The 27,306-nt window shown below is 36.3% G+C and overlaps 2 protein-coding genes across 2 annotated transcripts; both read left to right on the forward strand.

Annotated features, from left to right (window-relative positions):
* Positions 1–10,927: 10,927 nt before the first annotated feature.
* Positions 10,928–17,007, forward strand: LOC100369466 (uncharacterized). Its single transcript, XM_002734190.4, has 5 exons — positions 10,928–11,036; positions 12,734–13,019; positions 13,340–13,396; positions 13,711–13,800; positions 16,343–17,007. Exons 2-5 carry the CDS (start codon positions 12,777–12,779, stop codon positions 16,442–16,444), a joined length of 492 nt encoding a protein of 163 aa, XP_002734236.1. The 5' UTR covers positions 10,928–11,036; positions 12,734–12,776; the 3' UTR covers positions 16,445–17,007.
* Positions 17,008–18,906: 1,899 nt separating this feature from the next.
* LOC144350665 (uncharacterized) lies at positions 18,907–24,087 on the forward strand. Its single transcript, XM_078008761.2, has 5 exons — positions 18,907–19,052; positions 21,098–21,364; positions 22,156–22,212; positions 22,411–22,503; positions 22,649–24,087. The coding sequence occupies exons 2-5, from the start codon at positions 21,137–21,139 to the stop codon at positions 22,748–22,750; spliced, it is 480 nt and encodes a 159-aa protein (XP_077864887.2). The 5' UTR covers positions 18,907–19,052; positions 21,098–21,136; the 3' UTR covers positions 22,751–24,087.
* The last annotated feature ends 3,219 nt before the right edge of the window (positions 24,088–27,306 follow it).

Raw genomic sequence — 27,306 nt, forward strand, 5'->3', positions numbered from 1 at the left:
ATCAGTTCTGACTTTGACTTTGACCGATTGCAGCACATTTCATGAGTTTGCAAATTTGTAATTATCAATGTCTGGTTTCATGGTATACGTGTACGTAATTATGAAACCCGGTAGATGTTACAGTTTAATAATTGTATTTCTAAAGAATCATTTGCTTGATATTAAGAATCAGAAACGTTGGTTTCACATTTCGATACAAAATTACAAATAATCAGATCTAGACAACAAGATTAGAGAATATCTAGCGCCCCATTTTCACGGCATGTATAGTAACTCAAATATGTAAGCAGGATTTCACAACGTAAAATACTTCACAAAAATAACATTATGCTAAGTTAAACTCATATATACATTTCTTTGTACAAACAAGAACTGTTGGTGCGTTTTCAGACGGCCGAACATTCTTTTCATTTTTAAAACTAACCGCATGAAAGTCACTTTCTTTTTTCTACCGTGACTTTCTTCGCCACACAAATCGAATAATATTAACATTTCTTTTAACATAAGTCGAATATTCCCTCTATCCTTCATTAGGTGCTACGAGTTGCCCCGACAGCTGTGTTTGTGACGATGATTTACACAGATGTGACGTCACTCAACTCTCATCAGATCTCTCTGAGTTACCCGCCTCGTTATCAAGTCTGTGAGTACTATTTTTCGTCTCGAACATAATATGGCAGCGTTTTTGAAGAAAAATATAAGAATCTAATCGCGTGTAGTATTGTAATTTGAATATCTTATTTTTAAATTTGTGTTTACATTTCAATCGTGTTTGAAATAACAATAGATACAATTTCATTTGGTTTATCATGAAATGAAAAAAAAAATCGTTTGATGAAATAATGAAAACGCCAGTGCGCATGCGCTTCTAATTACGTGTACTTGTAAGATAATTGAGGACACATTAACAACATTTACACAATGTACGATATTGTTATATTTATCAAGACTAGTAATCTGTGTCGACGCGAAATTAGCTATTACTATCTTCCCCTATATTAAATTTTGTATAAATTTGAACAACACCAAATGTGAAAAAAATCCAGCGAATATACCTTTTTCTTATAATTTGCATTCAACTCGCCAGGAATCAATGGAAATAAATTCCACCCAAAATCTCATTTCAGCGAAAATAAAGTATTTTACAATATTAGCTATTTGCCTCACCCGGTGACACTGGGTTAGCAAATGCTTTCCACTGAGAGCGACACTGTTTTCTAAAATCAATTTAAAAGGTTTGTGATACGTCATATCAAGATACCACATTTCAAATCAATGTAATATTACACGTTTATACAACCATGTTCTCGAACACATAAGTACCATAATTTGCTGTTGTGTATAGGTTGTTATTAAGAAGTGACAATGACACAGAAACTGATATATCATTATTGCGAAGCCTCAACAACTTTCATTATCTACAAGTGCTGTAAGTAGTCACACCTTTCACGATTATTTATTTATTTATTTATTTATTTATTTATTTATTTATTTATTTATTTATTTATTTATTTATTTATTTATTTATTTATTTATTTATTTATTTATTTATTTATTTATTTATTTATTTATTTATTTATTTATTTATTTACTCTATCAAAGCAATTTTTCCGGGGCTCTTCACAATAAACATACAACGAAACAATATAATACAAAAGTTACTTAATAGAAGTATCAACATAGACGTGTTATCAGAACAGTATCAAAAATTAGTGGCTGTTATTGAGATTGGCCTTGGGGACATTGTAACCGTACCAACTTGCGTATCATAGCAACTTTTTTGTATCACGATTGTTGGCGGCGATTGAGGAAATTTCGTCCACCTCAATAGTAGCTGCAAATACATATAGTTATATTAAATAATTTGTCTTATATTGGGAGTTGTCGGTACTTTGACCTTCTATACCCTGCTATAACAAGGTTACGGCGTATAACCAAGAACATTCTATAACGCCCATTGACTAATTCAAGACTGGCAGTGCAAATATCCAGCATAACATAGTGTGTGTGGGTTTACACTGTCATTACACATGACTCGTCATCATACAATTCTCTATTGTTTCAATCTTTTGAATGTAGGTACTTAGTCAGACTTGGGTTAACAACGGTCTCCGCTGATATGTTTTATGGTCTTGATAGATTGACCTCTTTGTGAGTATTGTGTCTATGTCAGAATGTTTACAGCTTTCTTGAATTTGTAATTATTAAGCATGAAAAATACACAGAGCGTACTAGACTAAGCTGACATATACCGCGTGACGCGGATAAGTACCTTGTCACGCGAGATGTTGTGACGAGTGCGCGCGAGATATATCAGAACACTTTGGTTTCTTCGTGTTTGCGTATTTTGAGTTTTACAACATCCGATATAAAGAATATCAACCGTTGCCATGCTGCTTATCGTTTACAAACAAAACAAAACAACAACAAACAGCTGTTTATAATTATCTGACTCATCCTAAAAAAAATTGTGACATTTGTATGTTTCACTCATCTATTTTTAACAGCTCGTGTTTTTTTGCCAATAGACATATTTTTGAAGACTATGTGTTCACTCTCGAAGAAGGTGCTTTGGGAACACTCATGTATTTACAGGATTTGTAAGTGCTCTCCCATTGTAGATCTATAAATCAACGTGTACTGTATAGACCCTATAGTATGTGTCCAGGAATTAATGATATATTATTGTAATAGTTTTAATAATATATTTATACAGTACTGATGAACATCAAGTTGACAATGGCCTGATAAAGTTAGAATAGAATATATATGCACACAGGCACTACTTTTTTTATTTTTGAACATATATTTCAAAATGATTAATTGTTAACGTGTTATTATTTATAAAAATTAAGTATAAACTGTAGTGCATTTTTAATCCGCGGTAAATTACGAACGTTAAGGAAATAAAAAAAAATAAAAAAAAAATTATTACAACTTAAAAACTTACGTTTTTTGTCTATTATCGAATATTCAGTGTAAATAATTCATTTATTCATTTGGTACTCAGATTATTGTGCATTCTACAGTGGTCAATTATGGCAATGCATGATGGTAAATTTCAGCCACGCTAATAACCTATTCCTATTGAAATTTTGAAATAGTTATAATGTTCAAGAACATATTGGTTTGGGTGTTTTTTGCCATATTTCTATATGCATGGTAACTTAAACTTGATAATTTAAAAAAAAAACGTTATTTCCTTTGTGACGATAGTCACTCACATTCTTTTCTTTCCCTACTTTTTCGAAATATACCGAAAACAACTTAATGTCACTTAATTAAACTTGACGCAAACAACGGCGAAGCGTCTCATCCTAGAAAATACTAGTAATACTGTGTTCTCAATTGTTATGATCTTTTACAGAATGGTCAGCGCATGTGATGTAGAAAATATTGACGAAATCTGGTATTTGAGCAGTCTTACCACAGTGTAAGTGAATTAATTGTGTATCCGGTCAATTCAATTTCACAGTGTAGTAGTTCTGTAGATGTACCATCTAATTTAGTGATATGCGGGGCCGATCCAAAGTTTAATTTTACCCGTCTTGTTTTTCAAAAAAAATCTGAAAAAAACACTGGGACATCTACTGTTTTACAGGCGTTCGCACGACCCCAAATGAACTCCATGATATGCGAAGGTTCATTCATTCATTCATTCATTCATTCATTCATTCATTCATTCATCATTCATTCATTCATTCATTCAGCTGCATTCATTCATTCATTCACACACACACACTCTATAATTATCATTTCTTATGTATTCTCTCAGTTACACCGAAGATAGTGGTCTGTGCTGTTTATTACCAACCGGTAGTACCGCCAGATGCCTCACCTTGGATGGACAAGATACAATATGTGAGCCAACACTGATTCCTACAGATATCATGCGCGCCTTGATGTGGGTGTTTGCTGTCTGGATTGTCATTGGAAATCTACAGTTGATCGGCTGGCAGGTATATCGACGAGGTGACATTGGTACATCTCAAATTATATTCATCGTCTCCATGGCGATGGCTAGCATTTTGGTTGCGGTTTATCAATTTATTCTTTTAGCCATGGAGCTGCTCACGAGAGGTTTTTATGGAGCAAGGTCCCGCCAATGGATTCATAGTGAATTATGTGCATTCGCTGGGTTTGTCTTTATATTAGGGATTGAAATGATCGTCTATTCTCTGGTTCTTTTAGCCAGTGATATGTTGTTACGACTGATTTGTCACTGTGACGGATTCCGCAAACGAACTGCCATTGGTTGTATAGTGATAGGATGGCTTGTGTGTTCTCTCCTAGCGGTAGTTCCCTTATTACCTATAGATGGTTTTCGTTGCGGAGAAATGAACACACAGTTCGGATTCTGCTCTCCTGTTCCTGTTTCTCAATCGTACTTGTCAGGATGGGAGTATAATTTAGCTAAATGTGTGGTTAGCACTATCGTTATATATGTGTATATCATGAGTCAGGTTTTTTCTGCCGTGTATTTGAAATTTCGCGGTCCTTTACTCGTAGACTACGCTGATATCGTGAACATGGGAATTAGTCGGTATATGGTTGGCGCGTTGCTCATAATTGCTTTGATTGGGTTTTGTACGTGGGTGCCAGTTGCTGCGATAAGTGTCTTGGCTGTTTTATGTGAAATTATCCCAGTCGATCTACACAAATGGATAGCAGGTGTAGTCATACCACTTTTGCCATTTATGATCCCAATAATTCTAACTATTGCAATGGCGTTAACACGAATTCAAGAGGTGAAGGAGGAGCCCAAATCAATCCCAGAACCCGTGGAGGAACCCAAGAGAGCCCCAACACCAACGCTGCCGCCACCACCACCACCAAAGCCAGAACCAAAACCAGAGCCCAAACCAGAACCTGAGCCTGAACCAAAGCCTGAACCAGAACCCGAGCCTGAGCCTGAGCCTGAGCCTGAGTCTGAGCCTGAGCCTGAGCCTGAGCCTGAGCCTGAGCCTGAGCCTGAGCCTGAGCCAGAGCCTGAGCCCGAGCCCGAGCCCGAGCCCGAGCCCGAGCCTGATCCTGAGCCTGAGCCTGTGCCCGAGCCCGAGCCCGAGCCTGAGCCAGAGCCTGAGCCTGAGCCTGAACCTGAGCCTGAACCTGAACCTGAACCCGAGCCAGAACCCGAGCCTGAACCAGAGCCCGAACCGGAGCCTGAGCCAGAACCGGAACCAGAACCTGAGCCTGAACCGGAGCCAGAACCTGAACCAGAACCTGAACCGGAGCCTGAGCCAGAACCAGAACCAGAACCTGAACCAGAGCCTGAGCCAAAACCTGTCCCAGAATCTCCCAGTACGTGTATTATGTTTCTACTACCGATAATATTAAATAAAGTAGTATGTGTGAAAAAAAAATATTTCCCGCCGAAAATTTGGAGAAAAATGAAAATATATTATTATGGAATCTATTTAACCGTAATCCTCCTTTTATTCTCTTAGAACCTGAAAAATTACGTCTGCCAGATGATCCAATGACGAACCATGGCATATTGCGCAAAGCCTACATGTTAGTAGGATTAACACCTTTGCCCGAATTTGTAGCTAATCGTGGCTGGACACCACTGACTGAATCTGAAATTAAGAGTATTTCAGACACTTTACATACTGCATTGGAATTTTTACATGGTGAAGGCTATGTCCATGGCGAGGTGAAAGAACGCAACGTTCTGGTCAGACAGTTCTCGGTAAGTTGAAACTGCCAGTGCCAAACTAATGGTTTTAATGTATTGAACGTTAACTCTAACTTGACCAAACATATTCAATGATTACAATCCAACTTGCTATGAAGTAAAATAGATCGGACAAAAAATAATACTTAATATTCGGATGTGATGCCATTTTAATTAAAGGACGGTGGTCGTCGTACCACGCATGCGGGAGATATGGGGTCATGTGAACAAAGATGGCGACTTTGACTGTTGCCGAGTAAAAACTGAGACGTTACCAAGCTTTAACTAAATAATTTCTTATTGAAAGGTACGGAAGGAGTCACTAGTGGTAATTACGTCACGCCCACGTCATACTATTAGTATATAAGAAGAGCGCGTTGGATTGTGGGAAAATCGATGTTTATTAACACAAATGTCATACATGCGCGCCTTTAAAATAGACACATTTTTGTGATTATTTCAAATTTTGGACAGTTGATGTCGTTGTTTGAAAAAGTCGTAAAAGTGTGTGCGGCTAATATCATCAAAATCAATCGGTAACTATTTTTTAGGGCTAAGGTCCACTCGGCGCAAAGTCACAACTGAAACTGAAACGAGAGGTTTCTATTAAAATGGCGTCATTGCGCGATGTGCTCGTTGGTTGGCTGGTTCAGTTCAACTGCCATTGTTTTTTTTTTAATATTTATAAAGATGAATTAAATATCTTTGTTGCTCATTGAGTCTATTAACTTCAACTTTATGTAAATATACATATATATTTGTATATATATTTGTCTCATTCGTTTGCAGGACGGCACAATAAGATCATATATATACACTCCATTCCTCCATAAAAATCGAGCTGCTGGCATGCTCCCCTCTCACGATATGTACAACCACGGAGAATTGAAAGATCGTTTGAAATCTCACGCCATCGTCTGCTCTAACCTGGGTGTGCAGAAAGCCAAGCAACACGAAGATGAGGAAAACGAAAAAATGTTCTTCATTGGCAAGGAGATCGAGAAATCCCGCAAGAAAGTGTTCTTTAAAGACTCTGAGCAGCGTTTTGCTGCTGTCGAGAAAAAGGGTGAGACGCACGTGTTTGAAAGCATTCGTGTTGCTAAGCGACGGAAGAAACCATTGTCAGATAAAGAATTGTTCGAGCAAATGGGAGACGAGATTACGCATTCACAAGACGATGTCTCTTCAACGAATCCGAGTGAAAAACGAGTCACCATGGAGATTACAAAACCAGAGCACACAGCCATCTCTATTGAACACAACCCAAAGACCGAACAGGATCATACTGTAGTTCCGATTGACGAGTGATCGTAACTATGTGGAATTCGCTATTAGTTCAATGCGGCGGCCTTTGCTGACAAGCCTCACTTTTGCGTCGCGTACGTATCCTACCGTTGCAGGGAACCTCAGCGCTCGGCTTGAATGTTCGCTACATTCTCGGTAAGGGGTTTCGATTAAGGCCAGAGAAAAACGTTTGTTGTATTTTTTCGGGGGGTCATGCCCCCAAACAATGAAATTATTATTAGTAGTATTTTTAGTTGCTCATTAGGCTCATTAAATGTGGCACTGTAAATGTGGATAATATTGTTTAACTATTTAGTGTTTTTAACTGGTGCAATATAATTCCTGTTATTGTTTATATTGTCTCTTTGAAAAAGTTAAAGTAAAAAATAGTTACTTGTGCAAACAGTCTCCGGGTATTAAGGTCTCATGCCACTCATCGCCATTCGTATTTTTAAATGCCTTGCAAGAACCAATGATATTTTTTTCTCAGATGCGCCCTGTCCGAGGGCCAGCATCATCTGGGTCAAGGGTCAGCCTAACACGTGGTCTTTTGTTTACTACTTAGCGGCTGTGTACTTCTGGGTTTATTCTGTGTGTATTTGGATGTTCTAATTTTGGTGTTTCCTGTGATTTTTCTAGGTGCAATCCAAATACAGTAGGTGTGTCTTGTTTACCTGAGTTTTGCAAAAGTTTCGAGTTGAGCTGGTCAACATTTTTTTTTCATGTGGTTGATTACTAGCATGTTGATTTTTCATTTTAGAGCCATGTTTTCAACTTTGATCATCATTCATAACACGGAGTTCCAATTAGTGGTATGAGCTCTTTAACGAAAGACGCGTTAGTGATGTATGTGTAGTTGTATTAACACTGTTGTTTAATATGACAGGGCATGCCTCGGCATAAAAGAGGAATCATCACAAAATCTCTCTGAGTGACTATCTGAATGACATATTGCTAACGTTACATAGTTACGTTCTGAACGCAATGCAATTTGTTTTACCTTTTTCGAAGACCGCCACTGCCACCACAACCACCACCATCAATACTTCTACTATCACCATAACAACAAGCTATATCCGCACTGTAACCACCACAAAGCATACCCCTACCACCATTACAGCAGCTAAAACACAATGACATATATTTACATACATAATATAATATTAAATGGAATTTATCATTTCTTTAACTTAAAAAAACTAGCTAGGATGTCGACGGGTAATCCATATATGGTATCATTTACAACAATTTATAGACACATTAAACATAACAATATTATAAAACAAAATATTACTATTTATTACAAATACTTGATTGTGTGTTACTTATTACTTTCATTTACAATGATTTTTTACATTAAATTGTTTTGATTTAAATGTAATGTTGCTTTTAAATATTCAATGAAAACGTACATATATACGAAGGAAAAAGTTTCTGTGATGTCACATTCATGTGAGTAAATGTTCGTCGTTAATATTATTTTGATTTATCGGGGGCAACCATGTTTTAGAAAGAATTGAGACTCTCTGTCGCAGAGGGCGTTACTTACCAGAAAGGTGTTTTGTAACCGTTCATATACATATTCTCAGAGCCTCGCATGTACAGAGATACCTGTTTCAGTTTTTTTTTTTTTTAGGCTAGAAGCGACAAACTACTGCTGTATATTTATCTTCTTAATCAAAGTAGTACATAATGCATTTTAATAGAAGGGGCATGTTCTCAGAGTATTATGAGGTTATTACGAGGATACTACAAAGTATGCACGAAGACGGTACAGTGGGAGTATCGACCGCCTCGCAGCGGAGGTGGATGCTACCACGTATATATATATATATATATATAATATATATATATATATATATATATATATATATATATATATATATATATATATATATATATATATATATATATATATATATATAGTTAATTGTGCAAACAGTCTCAGGGTCTTTAGGTATCATTCAACTAATCACCATTTTTAAATGCCTTGCAAGAACCAATGACATTTTTTAAATATTTTTTTCCCCAGGTGCACCCTATCTGAGGGCGTGCATCACCTGGGTCAAGGGTGAGCCTTACTTGTGGTCTTTTGTTTACTACTTAGCGGCTGTGTACTTGTGAGTTTATTCTGTGTGTATTTGGATGTTCTAATCTTGGTGTTTTCCAGTGATTACTCTAGGTGGAATCCAAATACAGTAGGTCTGTCTTGTTTATCTGAGTTTTGCAAAAGTTTGAGCTGGCCAACATGTGCGTTTTTTTATGTGATTGATTACTGGCATGTTGATTTCCCATTTGTGAGCCATTTGTTTGTCATTTTCATAAAGTAATCTCTTCATATGTTAACAATACAGCGGAAGTATCGACCGACGCGCAAGGGAGGTGGATGCTACCACGTACTGTCTGAGTAATATATATATTGTGTACGGGGTATATTCATCGTACCATATTAGGAAACGCGAATTCCAAATAAGGAACGATTACTCACGTTAGCGTCCTCTAATAATAAAAACAACTTGAAACATGGCTGCCCCCAGGGTTTAACCTGACCCCACACAAAGGAGTTCGCTAGATCTGTTCTAAAGTTGGATTTCGGCATTCCCATGACGTATTCCTAAGACAATACGCGGTCGCATCGACCTCCGCTGCGCGTCGGTCGATACTTTCTGGACTGTTTTTTGTGCATACTTTGCAGTATCCTCGTAATTAGAGTCGTAATACTACCATGAAGTCACTTAGTTGGTTTAATATTGATATATAATCAGAACAATATGTATATGTATGTGTGAAATAAATTGTCGCTATTGCAAAAACCGATTGCTTTCCTCTGATTGTGTTTTTTTCAGCGATACTTGTGACGAAATACATTTATGTAATTTAAAATAGTTAATACAATAATACGACCCCTTACAACACCAAAACCGCTTTTCAAAAAAAAAAAGTAAAACAGACCTGGATTAGAAAATGTTTAGCCCGTATAAGCAACTTCAAAAACGAATTTTGTTTTACTGTACTGTACAGTGAAAGAACTAGGGGCACAAATGAGCAATTGCTGCACCAATCGATCTATGTTTTGGGGGTATATTAAGATTGTTTACTGATGACGCCCAGGCCATACATTTAAATTGCGTGTAATCATCGACACAGATAAATATCAACATGCGCACAATATTGTATCCATAGTAGTATCTTATGGAAAACATCAAAAGTTCAATGTAGGATAAAAAAAAACTTAATTCCTTTAGTTTTTTTCCCGAACTTCCCTCACCCCCACTGAAACCTAATTGATGAATATTGATCATGGCGTCAGGCTACATTCACCATTAAATACAAAATGATAACCGGACAGTGCACCCTAATTTGAACAATTTAATTGCTACGATAATAATTATTTTCCCAAAAATTAAAACAATACTTCTAAGCTCTTTGTATATAATGTTACTCCTATGATGTATATCATGATATTCCCATGATGCACCGCACTAATAATTATTAGCGGGGTTTATAGACTCATATATGTAATAATAATAATATTAGGTTATGACGAGGATACTGTATGCATGAAGAAAGAGTATCGACCTACACACAGCGGAGGTTGATGCAACGGCGTACTGTTTGAGTGCATACTTTAAGGTATGCTCGTCCTCGAAACCCATTCTTCGCTGCTTTGGTTGATATTGATGTTAGGTATTCACCGCTTGCAAGTGATGTTACCATAGGAAGTTTGATAACGCGGACTGATACATACAGAGAGTATTTGGGTGAGATTTCCACATTATTTTTGAATCATTTGAGTGATACTGTGATTGAGTTATTCAAAATTACTTTTAAAAAAAATAATTCGAAAATTTTGCCTACACTAGGCTATGGGTAAAACCTTCAAAGTCGCCGGTTGACAGTTTAAGTGTAATCCAGGACCGTGGTGTAATGTAAGGACACGTTGTTTATGGATTACATTCATATGCAAATGACATCAAATGACCGCCTGTAGACTACACGCCCCGTGAATACACCGCCGATGCACTACGAGTGACGTTGAAATTGAAATAACGACATCGATATCGCCCGAGAAGAGGTATGTTTTAATCTTGTGCCATAACTCATTTACGATCCGCTGTACGAGTGAGTCGTAATCGGAGTTAGTAATCTGTGTAGTTGTGTCACGGCCAGTGTTTTGACAAACCCGGAAGTAAAAGTTCATATTTCATAGGCCGCCATATTTGTGCTTCAGAACCCAGTATACACTGGTTCCATTAAGTGTAACTTAAACTAGAGACCACTTCTGGGGTATCGGTATAACCACATAGTTGGTGAAACAGTCACTTGTTTGTGATAGTAACAGTTTGATAGCGGGGGGGGGGGGGCGCTCGGGTCGCCTGATCAAGGCGTTACCTCGCCCTACGTATTACCTCAGCCTATATATTAGTTCGGGGTATATCGATGTGTTGATGGGGGTGAACTAATGGACAGTGCCCCTACACACAACCCTACATAGTCACGGTAGTTTTGTATTCGATCGACACAAATATCGACCATGATTGCATGAATTGGAACACGACTGTTTCAGAAGCTTTCAAGACGATCGCTCTGAAATGCCTTGTTCGATTGTCACAATAGGTGTCATACAAATCGTTAAACATTGCTATTTAACGACACGTCTTCTTTAGAGCCCCTCACCCATAACTCTAATCCCATCCCTATCCCTACAATGCCCTTTCCCATGTTTTAGTTGTATACTAGTAAACTCCTCTTAGGGACACGTATAGTTATTTGGAGAGAATTATGCAATTACATTTAAGGAGTGTCAGGGTTAAGGGATGGGGGTCTTACAAAAACTATTTCCGGATTAACTGTCATATCATTTACCAGATGAGGTGGGGACTGTGTTCCATTAAATTTACAATAAACGTGATCACCCCAGCTGTCGTTTAAATTAGGCCAGCTGATGTGTTAGGCACATGTCTGCAATTTAATGTTAATATGCAATTAATATACTGGCGACTTGCATTAGCCAATTGCCAGGGCTACATTGTAACATGTGTATATTCAGCAACCAACCAACCAAACATCCAACTGAATCTATGTTGAGTTATTTATGACCACATCTGCCTGAATCAGATAATTGTAAATAAAAAGTTCGATTCGATATATAGTTGTATTGCATATACCTAATAAGTGATTTTCCATTCAACTGCGAGATCTCGCGAGACGCGCCGAACGTCAAAATTCGGCAATATTTGTCGAACATATCTAGTCATTTTGCACAATAAAGAGAATGCTACTCTGGTTTTAAAACAGTTCGAACCATAGTGAAAAAATACATGGTTTATTATGCGAAAACATCCATCTCATCATGGTAGAGTAGCCGCGATCAGATACACATGTTATACACAAGCTGAATTTAGTTCGTAATGTCACGTGTACTTATACAAACGATAGGATGCGTTTTCTGGGATATCCACATCGATTAGTGACTTTCCACAAGTTCGTATTCCATGTTTGGGATTATATGAGATGGCCACGTGACATATTCTAATAATAATGGGAATCTAACCATAGAACCAATTCTAGTTGAAAACGAGAATTTTTAACTAAGTTTAACCCAAAGTCGCGTCTGTGATTGAATGGAAGTCAACCAGTGGGTTTGATCTCCCAATTGAGTACGCGGCATACTCACCCAGTGCAAGAGCCTGTACACCTTTTCAGTTGTCTGGAAAGTTGAAACAATACCTAAGATGATAATTATTCTTTAATTAATCCGCCTAATTCCAGTGTTGCTACCAGGATGATCCCTGTGCTATGAAGAAACATAGCCATGAGTAACTCCGCTAGCGTAGATCCCCTAGACGCCCACATCGCAGTAGATGATGAACACCCATTGCTAAGGATAAAAGATGACAACAAGCGTGGTAGTGTATTTGTCCGTGTTATTATTATGTGTGGAGTCGCTCAGTTAATCATCGGTACTTCCCTTCTTATTGTTGGTATCCTCATCGCATCAAAATCGCTATACAGCAAGTTCTACAACGTGGGTACGCCTATTGCATGCGGGATCGTGGTAAGTGAGTTCATGCTACACGTTTATAGTGACAAGACGGAGGAACGTCGACCATGTCAATCCTTTCTATTCAAATTGACGTACTTTTTTTTCTCTCTGTTGAATTACCTCAACTATGCTGCATATTGTGAAAGAACACCCTGTCAATGTAGCATATTCCTTATTTGCATTTTAATCGTCACAGCGCCTGTTCGATGTGATCATGATGAGATTGTCAAAATGATGATCCAATGAAATAAAAATATTCATTTCTCTATATCAAATTCAATTGAATCAAACCCGACGAATATAATATTAACACATTTTTTTCTAATAACCAGTTTGAAGTGACAGGCATCAGTGGATGGCTTGCCTCTTACAAGAAATCTAAATCAACGGTAAGATTAGTGAGATTCTTACTTATTGTGGTGATGAATTTTTAATCTATGTATACTAAGTATATACAACTTGTAATTGAAAGAAAAAAACGATGACAATATAAACAAATAGAACCTGTTTATTTCGAAAATTGAAATATATCAACAAATATATGTGATATATACAACAGCTGTGTCATATTTACATACATTTACATACATTGCTCCGACTATTTCAAAGAGTGAGTCCAGACTAATCCAATTCTACCTTTGCACTGCATTCTACTGCATTCCGTACGAACATGTGATATACATATATTCATTATTTCTTTCAGATTAGAACGTGCATGGTGCTGTCTTTCATCTCAATACTGTTGAGCTACGTGTTATGTGTTATATCGTTTATCGCATTATCCCGCAATGACGTGAGTTTAGGTTTTGTTATTTTTAAAGTTGAGGATCTGCTACTCTGCGCCTGTTTGCGTGCTAATCTGCTTCGATTTTTTTAGCAGATTAAATGTTTTTGTTTGATAATTTATCTTGCATAAACAGACGCCTCTTTAAAAAATATTTTTAAATATGTTACACTATAAATATTACGTTGTTGACTTCACAGCAGTTTATCAAGAACAATGTAGTATGAAAACATTTGCAGTTTCATATTATGCGTATAACAGTTTAGCCGTTAAAACATGGTTTATGTAATTTTTGTCTTGTGATTTATTCGCTCTGTTTACATACACTCTGCAATGTGGAAAGTGACAATATATACATAAACAATTGAACTAAACGTGTGGGGACTCCCGATACAAATTCATAAATTTAAACTAAACTAATTTTTATTATTTTTTCATCATATCATTCATTTTTAAGTAATGTGAATAAATTGAGTGGCACCATCCTTAATAATAATAATCTGCCACAACGCATCATTTCACAATTTCCCTTCTTCAGTTGGAAAATTTATGATCATATCAATATAACATAGCGATTTGAGGGAATTGTCGTTTCCATAGCTATATTCAAATGTTCGGTAAGAAGACATGTGTAATATACATGTTTTCAATTTCCTACAGCAATATGATCACGATTATTTAACAATTTGTAATAAATAACGTAGTAGGAACTTCAAAGTTTAGTAATGCCTGATTGACATTTACAATAGACAGAAGTAAAGTTATTAATCGTACGCTGATATCATATGAGCTTTTGAGAAATTATATAAACCACTCTCTTATAATGAAATGATAGCAACGACGAAAGTGAGGTCCACTTCAAAATAACCGAAGTACAATGAAAGCCTTTCCGTAAATAGTAGACTGACGTCGTGGGAGTTACGCCCTCCGCGATGCCCCAAACCCAGCACAGTAGGTTCTGCCCGCGAGGGCGCCACTCACGCCTACATGTCAGGCTACTTAAATAGATGTTCAACGTTTTTAGGAATCAAGTCCCGACAGTACTAATGTTTATTGTTGAGTTTTCTTATGCGATTTCCAAGCTTCCCGTAAATCCGCTATGTACATGGTTAGTAATGGGTGATTTTCCGTACAATTGCGAGATCTCGCGAGATGCATGAAAGACGCGCGTCGAACGTCTGCCTCAAAAATCGAACGATTTGATTTTGAACTAAAATTTCTTTATTTCGCAGCTTACATTGACCGGCCGATCTTCGACAGAGGAATACTGCTTCCGAATACCCTCACTTAATCGAAATTGCCTATCATCAAATGTGGACAGCACATTATTAAGCATGGAAATGTCCCCGAAATACTTTCGCGTTTGTCGAATCCCACGCGATGTTTGACGCGACTACGACGCTATGACCTTTATTTGTCCTGTTTTTACGTTCGATTTCACGCATAACGCGTGATTCTCGCAGTGAACGGAAAATGGTCTATTAAAAAGCTATAGCCTAAACATATGACAAATGGAAGGATGGCATCGATTATATCAGTCTTGGTCATATGACCCAGTCGTTGTTTTTCCCCATAAGCCCATGCTTGTATCAGGGGTAAAATCTTCTACTCTCGGGTTCTCCACACGTGTCAGGGGGAAATCTCGTCTCGTCTCTCTATCTCGTCCCCTTGAGGTACGGGATCGGGAAAGTCACTTATACTTTACAGTCAAATAAGACACACACAACGAAATACGTTTCAGCTCTCGTCTTAGTCGGTCAATCGAGCACTCTATAAGACACAGCGCCCTGGGGAAAAATCCCCAAGACTATCACAAGGCTGACCCAAGACTCTTTTAGACTGCGTCAAGGCTCGCCCCAAGTCTCTCCCGGACTGCTTTAGACTGCGTCTATCGTGATGTACTCCCCAAGACCAACTCAAACTCTCTTTATTCATTTTCAAAACTCTAACCAATTACAATGCAGTAAAAAGACTCTAGGGCGTAACCTTCAATCATAAAGCCAATCACACTAAGCACTGAATACGTCATATCTTTTGATTAATCGTTCACTACATTAATAACTACGGATACCAACTGTCAGAATCGCGACGGTTATCTGGTAATTAGTTCCAAATCACTGAGCCAAGTTCCGTCCAAAACTTCAAATAGGCCTAAACGATGACAGACATAACACAGCAATTCGCTAATAATCAGCTAATTAAGTCGGTCAACAGATACGCAAAAACAAATTCATGACACTTGCCTCTATGTGGCTAAGATGGCCGAAAGCCAGGGGTTGGAACCCACACGGTCCGCCACGGTAGACAAATATTATACCCCCAACTTTGCTGTTCATTGTTGTAAACTCACTCCAAAACACACATACTAAAAATCGTTTGTTTAAACCTTAATCATCAAATTTCACGACAGCATTATGTCGATCGATTTTTAATGTGAACTGCCATTATCGTGAGCCAACAAGAACTTTGTGAGCGCGCAATTTATTAGTATGTGATTTTTGTCCGCTCTAACAAAAATGTTACTCTTATTAATTTGTTTGTTTTCATCTAGCCCAAGGAAAGCACCATAAATGGATTCGTAGTCACGGCCTGCGTATTGGAATTTATAATATCGATAATATCATACGTATTCTGTCGACGAGCGATGTCATAATCGACGAAGTGGAGATCGCTTACAAAATGCGTACACATATCACCAGATGATTTGTGGCTTCCCCTGCGCCCACGGTCATATATTCTTTCAGTTTATATAATAGAATGGTATTATATAATTGTTTCCGCGTATTACCGCTATTTTGTATTTACATCCATAAGTTTTGCTGTCAGTTTCAAGTTGTTTGGCAGTCACGGGTAGTGGCTAGTAGTTTTGGTGCATCTAATTTAAAATTAAAATTGCAAAGAGTTATGGGTAATTTTCGGGACTAAGATGCACGAGCAATAGCAAAAACTTTCGATTGGCTTCACAAATACCATGAATTTTTTTTGCAATAGAACAGTTTAGCTGAAAGTGCCATTTTCTTTAAAAAGACTATTAAAGGATGGCGAAATATATAGATTATCTTTATCTTTTCCATATTTGGTCTTACCAAAATAACCAATCATTGTTATCCTGTGAATGTGTTGTCTCATAAGATATGAACGGGTGCATGTATTAACCAAGAAATATTTTTGTACTTGAATTATTTTGAAATATACTTTTTTTTTTACCTTATATAACATGCTTGTGTCTGAATTTATTTTGGTGTCGTGAAAACTATTTTGAATATTGCATTTGTTAAATACGAATTTGACCATAGAGCAAGGAACAGCCAGTGGCGGATCTGTACAGTTACGAAATCTTAAGTAGCTCACAAAAGTAGACATTGTATAAAACGCAGCGGCTCTTGTTAAATTTTGTGACAAATTTAGTATCATGATAGAAATCGCTTATATACTAATAACCGCAAAAGACGGGGGGGGGGTTGGCTCATAGCCGAAAATATTGCTTGCGGCGTTTCGCAATGCATGTTTTTTATTAATAATTAAAAGTAAACCTTAAACTAATATTCATGATATGTCAACTTCATAACTTCATCGTGCACGCAGTGTGTAGCTTCAGGTCGTTCTTGTGTATTCCACAACGCATGCGTGACTGTGCCGTAGTATAGTTGGTACAAAGTGTTCGTCGATCTGTGAAGGGTAATGTAACGTATCCACTGTAAACTGTGGACCACATTCCCAGTGTTGTTGCAATGGACACATTTTTGTTAAGTCTCTGGTTCTACATCTCCACACACTTCCACTTAGAGCTAGCAGCAAGAAAATAAAAGAAAAACACAAACAAAAACAGCGAGTATTTAATCTTTATACAGTATAGCCCCACACACTTCGTGACGGGTATGGTATCAACTATCACCTAAGTGAAACATATGGATGGATTAGTCACACTTGACAACTAAGCAACATAACATGAACCATGGCGTTGTTTGAGTTGGAATCCGGCGACTACTATAACACGATACAGTATGGCATGAGTAGTCACGTAACATACAATTTTCGTTTTCTTTTGAACTGTATGGTATGGTATTTTCCATAATATTTTGGACGTGATCAGTTATGCTAACATGCAGGAAATATAGCGTGGTAATAATAATACATTGCTGACAACATGATCGATAATTCAACAATTATTGGCAGTGATTCAATCTAGTCCAGGGGATTATTGCCAAAACAGCAATACAATAAACCGGGATATACCTATAGCTAAAAATAGGTGTAATGCGAGCCGAAATTAATATTCAAGTTATTCTAATTCATTATGACTATATATTCGATTACTATACAAAGTATCGGCAAGTATTCTGTCGTTGGCAAAAATATGAGCGTGATTATGCCCTGTTAAAATGCTAATCAACACAAGTAATACGCACTATGCTAATACTAATGAGCACTAAACATTTCTTTGACTATGTTAATGTCATTTGTATTTGACGCACGACTTGCGATTTTGGAATTATCTAATGTGACACAACATGCGATCTTCCTCGCATGTAACACATTTATACCTTTATAGCCAAAAAATACATTTATAACATAGTGTTTTAGTAATTATTTCATTAAATAATGACTGTCGCGTGTTTGAGATAACGAAATCGTCAGGATTATTGAATTCACATGGTGGCTAACCGGCTTGAGAATGCCCTTCATGAAGTGGGTTTCAGAAACGCGTTTATATTGTACCACTGAATTATGAAAACAATAGCGTGTACACATATAGCAAGGGAAGTCAGAGTCTTTCCTGACGGTCCTTCATTCCGTATACAAATGAGATGTTTCCTTACATATTATGTGATTTGTCAGGATTGTACATGAGGTACTTTCAGACTGAGATAATGCATTCATGTGGCAAGGTGAAAGGTGGGATTGAAGGTCAATCCGTTTACCAATGATCCCCTTTTAGTAGATTTTTTGTTCGTGTCGTCCTGTTCAAACTAGCATGTGTTCAAAACTCCGTGTCACCTGTAATAAATGCCTGGACCGTGTCTGTATACATTTGCGCATTTATTTGTAATTCATGAGTCGAACTTTGAACGGAATAGTTCAAATTAACACAGCCATAACGATACGTCATTACAGCCTTATTGCCATGCGCAGTGCCAATGAAGGTAACGATACGAGCTCAGTCATCCAGCCAGTTGGCCAGTCTGTCAGTGTTTACTTTATATCTCGCGAACCAAGAAGTGTTTCGGCATTACTAGTACATCGTAATCAACACTCAGAATGTAAGTATTGAGTTGAGTTACAGTATTATGATGTCGTGCACATTGCGCCTGTTACCCGGAAGTAACGATGGCGTGTTTCATTCAACTTGGTTGGCCATACATGTGCAAAAGTACATTCATTGGAATGACCAATCTTAAACAAAAAAAAAACATGAATAAAAGTAAACAAAAATTGCGGTTCGATAATGTGGAATTGTTAATTCTCAATAATACGCTATTGTTCACTTTTCATTGGTATCTGTGACGTCATTGAGTTATATGGTTCTTATAAACATACTGTCACCCACTTCATGTCACGGTAGTTGAACGCTAAGAATTCAATTGGCTGTGGGCAAACTATACAAACAAATCAGTCCCAGTTTTACAGGTTTTAACTAATCTGCTTGTCAGGCATTTGCTACCTGGTCCCCCGCTTCTATCTGATATTTGCTCTGCTGTTGAACTTGTTGCATAATACCTCGCCCATTCGTAGATCATTTTACTTCATTTTTTCCCTATGTTCTATGAGGATTTATAACCACATAAACTAATTATAGACAATAATATTCACATTTCGAAATTCCCAAGACATTTTATCAGATTCTGGATCCACGTTTCTTAAAATTAACCGTATATAACCTTCAAACATTCATAGTCCCACGTTTCCACGTTTTTCAGGTTACTAAAAATGTTTGTGTAATAATCTCAAACATTTTACCAAAATAAGGACCTGGAAAATTATGTTTGGTTGAAAATCACTCAAATGGTAATCACAAGTGTTTTTTTATTGACGATGACATGTGAATGAATGATATTCATTTTACAATTTTCAGTTTACTTTCGTAAATAATAATATGATATAATATAAATTTATTTAGTACAATGGCCTCATGCCTATGATAAAATAAATCAAAAATAGAAAAATACATAATACGAGAGTCCTTTAAATAATTGTTGAATCTACAAGTCACAACTTGTTAAGTAGATTTAGAAATTTGAAGTACAGATAAGTTGTCAAACAGTTGTCAAACTTGTCATAAGTCTGATTTGACTGATAACATATAGGTAAATATTTTATTCTAAGATTTTCATAACGTGGACATACAAGGCAAAATGGTATTCAACCCCAACCAACCCTAAATTACATAATTTACAGGTTCTCATATTCCTCGGTATGTTCAATGTACGGTCAGATTCAACCCAAAGGTTGTGGAATGATGTTCTCAGCCGGCATAGCGCAGAACGTAACTTGTTATGTTTAATAGTTTCCACATTCAAAATCGATCTTAAAATCTCTGTACTTATTGAATTTGGAATAGTTGTTGAGACCTGTAAACCATGAACTGTTTTGGTGAATAGATGCACAAAGGAACAATTATCTTCTACGCCTTGGTTTGGACAAAACCAAAACCGTACGAAAATAGCAGTTTTTTGATTTGGAAAGCCCAACATTTACGGTTGTTTTCCGCTTCTTTATACTGGAAAACGTAACATTGGTAAATATAACGCTGTGTTTGCACTTTTAAATTTTCGACCAAAATTAAACAATATGTATGTATCTAACGCAAATGGATTAGAGGTAGTCTACACATCTCTCCACAAATCACATGTTTTGCTGTGGTTTTAAGCAAATTTAAAATAAATTTCCCAAACTTGGGATGTGTTTCTTCAACATTTACCCCTTTGTCAAAACCCTAAACCTCACTGCCGTACATCGATATTGGTACAATTTTATAATACAAAATCATTAAACAAATTTGTACATCAATAACACTGTGTGATTTGGATAGTTTCTTTTTTAAAGCAAATATTGCGTTACTCGCCAGCTCGACAATCAACTATTACTCGAAAAATCTAAATGATATATTTATAGTATTAATACATTAATCACATAAATAAATAATTGCAAGAAATAAAACTCCCCGAAAACGGCAGAATAGAGAGATTCATTCCGCAATCAAGAATGTTTCCCAAGTATTCTGAATTATTTTCCTTCACGAAATGAAGCAAGAGAAGACACTTTCATTATCATTTCGAAGTCAAATTGTATCTCGCATTTTTTTCAGAAGTTGTGTTTATTTTGAATTTTAAAAGTTCGTAATGAGATGGCCGATGCACCACCCACCTACAATGACGCAGTGCACCAAGGGCGCCCTCTTTTAAATCGGAGAGAAAATGATGACATGCGTGGGTCACAGTTTGTTAGCAGTTTAGTCACGTTGGGCGTGACGCAGATTGTATTTGGGGAGGCGCTTCTAATCATGGGAATGTCCGCTATCATCGTCAAAAGTTCCTTGTATCACATCGGAACGCCAATATGGTGTGGTGCCGTGGTAAGTAGCAAATCATCAAGTTTAACTTGCTATAGTATTGTGAATATATTTGATTACGTAATGATGTGGCACAGGAGGTGTTGATTGAAAACTTTAAAATTGTTAGGGTCGGCAGTATTTATGCTACATGATTGAATATCCTCTCTCGTGTTTTAGTTAGCGGTGTAGGTTCAAACAACATTTTCTCTTAACGTCACACGTTTATATATTGTCCGCCGTTGTTAGTATGCTTATTGGTCAAACTAATTCAGGGGTTCCGTGTAGTAGTGCGTGTTTCAATGTAATAACGTTTCAAATAAGATCTTTTCAAATAATCCATTAATGAATATTAATGCCATCATTATCCGACTTAGAACAAAACATGCGACAAATATAGCTGGAACACTTCAAAATAAACGAATCAAAATGGATGAACTAATTTATTTTGATCCCCCACAACAGAATAAAATTCGGAAACTGAGAAAATAACCACAACCAATAACTGAGAGAATACCTCTTACACGAGCGTTGTGTTATATTTGAGATACCACTTTCCGCCGGTGACCGAGTTCTTATGAAGAGCGCCCTCTTACGAGTAAATACAATATCAGATAAATTTCGGGACACTTACTATTCAAGATATTTATGTTTAAATACGTTGTTTATTTACATGAATTTGAACACGCGCTGTGCGACGACCACCGCCCTTTAAGTCGGTTCACCCGGCAACACGAACCGTGATCCGTGACATCATACCAACCACACTGTGCTTGAATAATTTTACTAAATTCGTAAATTTCTCATTTCTGTAGTTTGGTTTGACAGGGGGTATTGCGTGCCTAGCGGCATACAGAAAGAACGCTACAACGGTAAGTTGCGGCCATTGGCATTGCGCATGCGCTGAAACATTATTCAATCATTCAGGGGTAGATATATGTTTCAGTCAAACGATAATGATGATCCAGCAAATAATCATCTGAAAACTACGACGAAGAACTTCGTAAACATATGTTCACCATCCTGCATTTCTAAGATGCTGCAATTGGGATTTATGAAATGTTTTACAGATTAAGACTTGCCGAGTGCTATGTGTCCTCTCACTATTATGCAGCTTCATCCTGTCTGTAGTTATGATGGTGGCAGTCACACGAGATAAAAAAGTAAGAAATTACACCATGTTATACCTCCTCCATGTACAGAAACATATAGGGTACGTAATGGAAAAAACGAACGCAATATGCCTTGGCTTGTAATAATTGCTTATTGAAATGAAAAGTAACATTCAATTTCTTTTTTTTTCAACAGGGTGGAGGCAAACTACTGGACAGTTTCATCCTAGCTGTATCAGTGGCAGAATTCGTAATTTCCGTTATCTGTTTTAAAATATGTCATAGAGCAATCCGCTAAGAAGAGATGTTAATCACGTGGTGTATATGACTGGAGTGCAGCTGTCATGTTATTTATTTATCCAGTCAACTAACAAATAACTTTTGTCGTCGTATGACGTCATCATATACATGTATTTATAAGCAAACAAATAAAAAACAATCTCGATAAATTGTTTGATACAAATTAAAATAAGCCCGCCCTCTGTAGGCGATCCTGTAGTTTTACATAATATTGTGCATTATGGGCTCGCCTCATGGGCTAGATGCATGGAGCCGGGAACAGCCACTGGTGGCGCTGTATACAATCTAGACCTATTGCGGCTTGTCGTAGTTCATTTAGATTGTATATTTAAAACGAGAAATCAGTTGTTAAATTTGGTGACCAGTTTAGTAGGATAGATAGCGTTTACAGTCTTTAAATAACCACAGAGTGATAGGGTCAAGACCGATTATACGTTTATACGTTTTATACGACCGGTAAATGCTTTCTATTAATAATTTCAAAATAATATTCATGAGATATGTCTACGTCATAAGCTCGTTATTAGTAGGTTATTAGCATATTGTGTACGCAGTGCGCATGCTTCGGACCCCTTTTCCGTATTTTAAATCGCTTGCGTCATCACAGTGTGGTCAATTGAAATTTACGTTACATGCATCGTCACGTTCAGCACCGTCAATAGGTTTCACCACATTGATGGTGCTGAACGTTGTCTTCATATTCGAAGCCCACACATAAGCGACGCTACCAGATATATACAACAGCTAACGAGCCAGCGACTGCTGATAATTTGTACACACTCCCACCATGTCATACGCTGTAATATGCAATGACAATCCTGGTTTTCCCATAACTCTGGTTTCTGCTTCGTGTTTAAGTGTATTGACCCATATATCATGATTTATATTTCAGTCAGTTTGACAGTGGTTGCCATGACATATACTGATAAAGGTTAATGACAAGACTAGATGGCGAGCTGGACGAAATCAACCAAAAACATCTTATGACTCTGCAGTTTTTAAGATACAATACAGTAGCTGTAATCCTAAACCAATTTTGTTTGCGATTTTAACTAAGGTGGTATCTTTGTGGAATGTTAGTGCAAGACTATTACCCCATAAATATTAGTTAGTGTTGACAATGTATAGAAGTGTTTTTTCTAGACAGCTTGACGAGTAATTAATTGATTATGATGTGTAAAACTTTCATGTGATTGGTTGTTTGTTGGAAGGCAAGGCCTTGGAGTCTCTTATACTGATTGTAATTGGTTAAGGAGTGACAAGAAATAAAGAGTGATTTAATGCTGTCTCGGGTGAAAACCAGGGACTTGGCAGAGAATCGTTTGGGAACATGAACGAAGCTTGTGTGTGTTTTTGTCAGCCTAGCGTGGAAGCGACCGAATCCCGGTTACCTAAGTGAAAGGTTTTTAACCATCGAAAATACCTATCACACATAGATGGCGTTTCGCCGCTTGATGGCGTGATTTGTGAAATTTTGTAATAACAATGCCTTAATTTTACCTTTGTTATTGGCACACCACATTTAAATATACTGAAATCCTTGTGCCTCACAAGAATTGCAATCAACATTATTGCCAGTCTCTATATCAGATGATCAAAAGTTGAGGGCATACTTCACCAACCAATTCACACAAACATTACATTATTAGACCACTGGGGCTGAACTCTGGTGGTTGCTACCCAAATCTGCATATTTATCTTGTTTCCTGGTCCCTCTCTAGCCAGACAATACTTATAACAATGAATCATCGTTCAACGTATATCTTTACTCAACAGGAACATTAAAGCCATAGCGTATTAGTGTTTACAAACAATCGTCTGCTCATGAGCCTTTGCGTTTTTAGCGTGTGTTGTTATATTTATATCTCGCTATGCGTGAAAATATCACATTATTGTGTTTTAAACAAACCTATCATATACCTTATAATTACAAACGAATGTAATCAGTGCATTTACCCTCACTATCAACAACCGGCAAATTCTCACAAATAACTAAACAGATCCATTCAAGAAAATATTGAAGCGAGTTGCAAATCATTGAGAGATCTTAACCTACAAATTGTATTTATGTAATACGTCGAAAATAATGCTTTTATTTAATTTAATCGTGTTTATGCTAGTTCATGTTACAGGAACTATTATATGTGTTGATTATATTTAGACGTACTAGTTGAATACTAGTTACATAACGATTCATAAATAAGGCATGCTTAAAACAATCTAACCATTAAAACATTCCGTTTGTTGAAATTTGTCAATGTTGCCCATATCATGTACTATTTATAAAACGATTTTCAAATATATAATTATTTTTTCAATCTGTTATACTCATTTAAATAGCACCAATGGCAAATCACATAACTTACCTTGTAAATAGTGGTAAAATTAGGGATTTTCTATTTAACATAGCACAGCTAAAATAATTAAATAATCTATTAGATCATTATGAGTTAGGTGAATTATTTAAATTTAAATTCATATTAAAATCAAGGTTTGTGGAATGGATTTATTGGCTACATAATTAAAATTAAGACTTTAACTAAAAAAATCATTTTATTTCAACTAAGCTTGTATGAATATTTCCATAAAAGTAAGACCCAAAATTAGTTTTAAGCATAATTTAGAGGAGTTTTAATAATATTGTGTTGTAGCCAAAACATTGGAAATGAAGTGCATTGCTTCTATAATAAACAAAACAACCCGCATTGGGGCCCATGAACCATTCGGAGAAGCGTCTAAAACTAAGCCTTATACATTCGAAATGATTTATATAATGTATACATCGAACAAGGCTTAAACATACCTTGCATGCAAACGTCAAATTAATTTTGACAAACATTCTTTAGTAACACTATTTTTATTCAATATATTCCTGAACCTTATCACCAATATTATTTAATAAATATGATACATAAACACAATTTTAGAATAAATGTACATGCTCTATCAAAGGCAGTGAGAATATTTGCAAAAATGTCATTTTCAAACAAATTGTTCTATTAGTCCCTATGTCTGGGTATCTGGACAAATTCATTCGTTAACACTATGATAAAGACTTTCCGTTTCCGTCATTGTTAAACGCATTCATTTTTTGGCAGAAAAAAAAACCCTGAAAAAAATGATTTTGACAAAATAATTCAGAAACCTAAATTATGAATAATTAACGAAATGTATTCCCTATGTACCCATGAATAATTCCATAATTACCGATTACACAAGAATATTACCGAAAAAAAGATAATTTGCTATATTGTCTATATTATTTGCCTTGAATTATGACTGAAAAAGGCTGAATGAAATTACAAACTATGTATTGTGTTCAACAACCCATGTATAAACAATTAATAGCAATGATTTTACATGGTAAAAATACTGTATTTTCTGCATATAGACGAAAGAATTTCACATTTTCGAAAACGTAATATCTCTATCGTAGTGTTTGAATTTTGAAATTAGTGATTGCTAATTGTTATCAACTTCCATGGTATTTATATAAATTTTACAATTATACATTTCCATACATGGTTTTCATACAGATAACTGATGTTCTATAATAATCTCCAAGCCATGTACTAAGAATGCTGTATGCACATAACTTGTACACTAGCTATACAATAATTTATGTAAACTTATATTATTGAAAATCGAAATTTATACATCTACAAATATGACGAATAGATATATGCACATACTATTAAATTTGCTAGATACTCTAAGCATAGTTAAAAGGTGCATATTTTTACAACAACATACTTATAGCGCAGTATAAAGTGCAGCCAAATTTAATAATTTCATTGCTCTCTTGTGCGTCTTACTTGCATTGGTGATAAAGTGGCATGGGTGAGTCTAGCAATACGAAAGCACCATTAGGGTTTTTTTTTCACACAAAATATGAATTCATTTTATATGCATTTAGCTAAAGCTAGGATGAAGTCGAATATTGGTTTGCCTATCTTGAATCCTATCTTCAAGTGGCACGTCAAATAATTATGTAATAATTACTTAAGATCAACTGGTCCCTCTTTCAAGCTTTTAAGATATAACTACAACATATATGACTAGCAATTTGATAATTGAAACAACATATACGTGCACATTCACGCATAGCTTATATTACATTCAATTTAATTACATTGGAATTTAAAGATAGATTAAATAGACATTTTATCCTTAATCCGTAATCTTTGGGGTTTGACATTAATATGGAGCTGATTCCCTCCAATTGGAACGGAAAAGATGAATATGAATTGAGAATGACGTCCATGAGCTAAACAATATTGATTGATTTGATCTTTGTTATATATGTACTAATATAGCTGGATAACAGTGTATTTCACCAAAAACAAGAACAATTATTACTAGTATTACTTCAATTTTTCTATTAGACACTTGGCAACAGCTGCAGCTGCCAACGAAGCGTAATACTGCCATGCTTTGTCCTTGAATTCATCTGAATAATCACACACACCTCTAACAAACATACACTCTTTTGAAGATAAGCTCGTGGCTACAGCAATGCCTGCATTCTCCATTTCAAAACCAATGATATTTTCA

Source organism: Saccoglossus kowalevskii, chromosome 22, assembly GCF_978046115.1.
Source record: "Saccoglossus kowalevskii chromosome 22, keSacKowa6.1, whole genome shotgun sequence".
Taxonomy (NCBI): domain Eukaryota; kingdom Metazoa; phylum Hemichordata; class Enteropneusta; family Harrimaniidae; genus Saccoglossus; species Saccoglossus kowalevskii.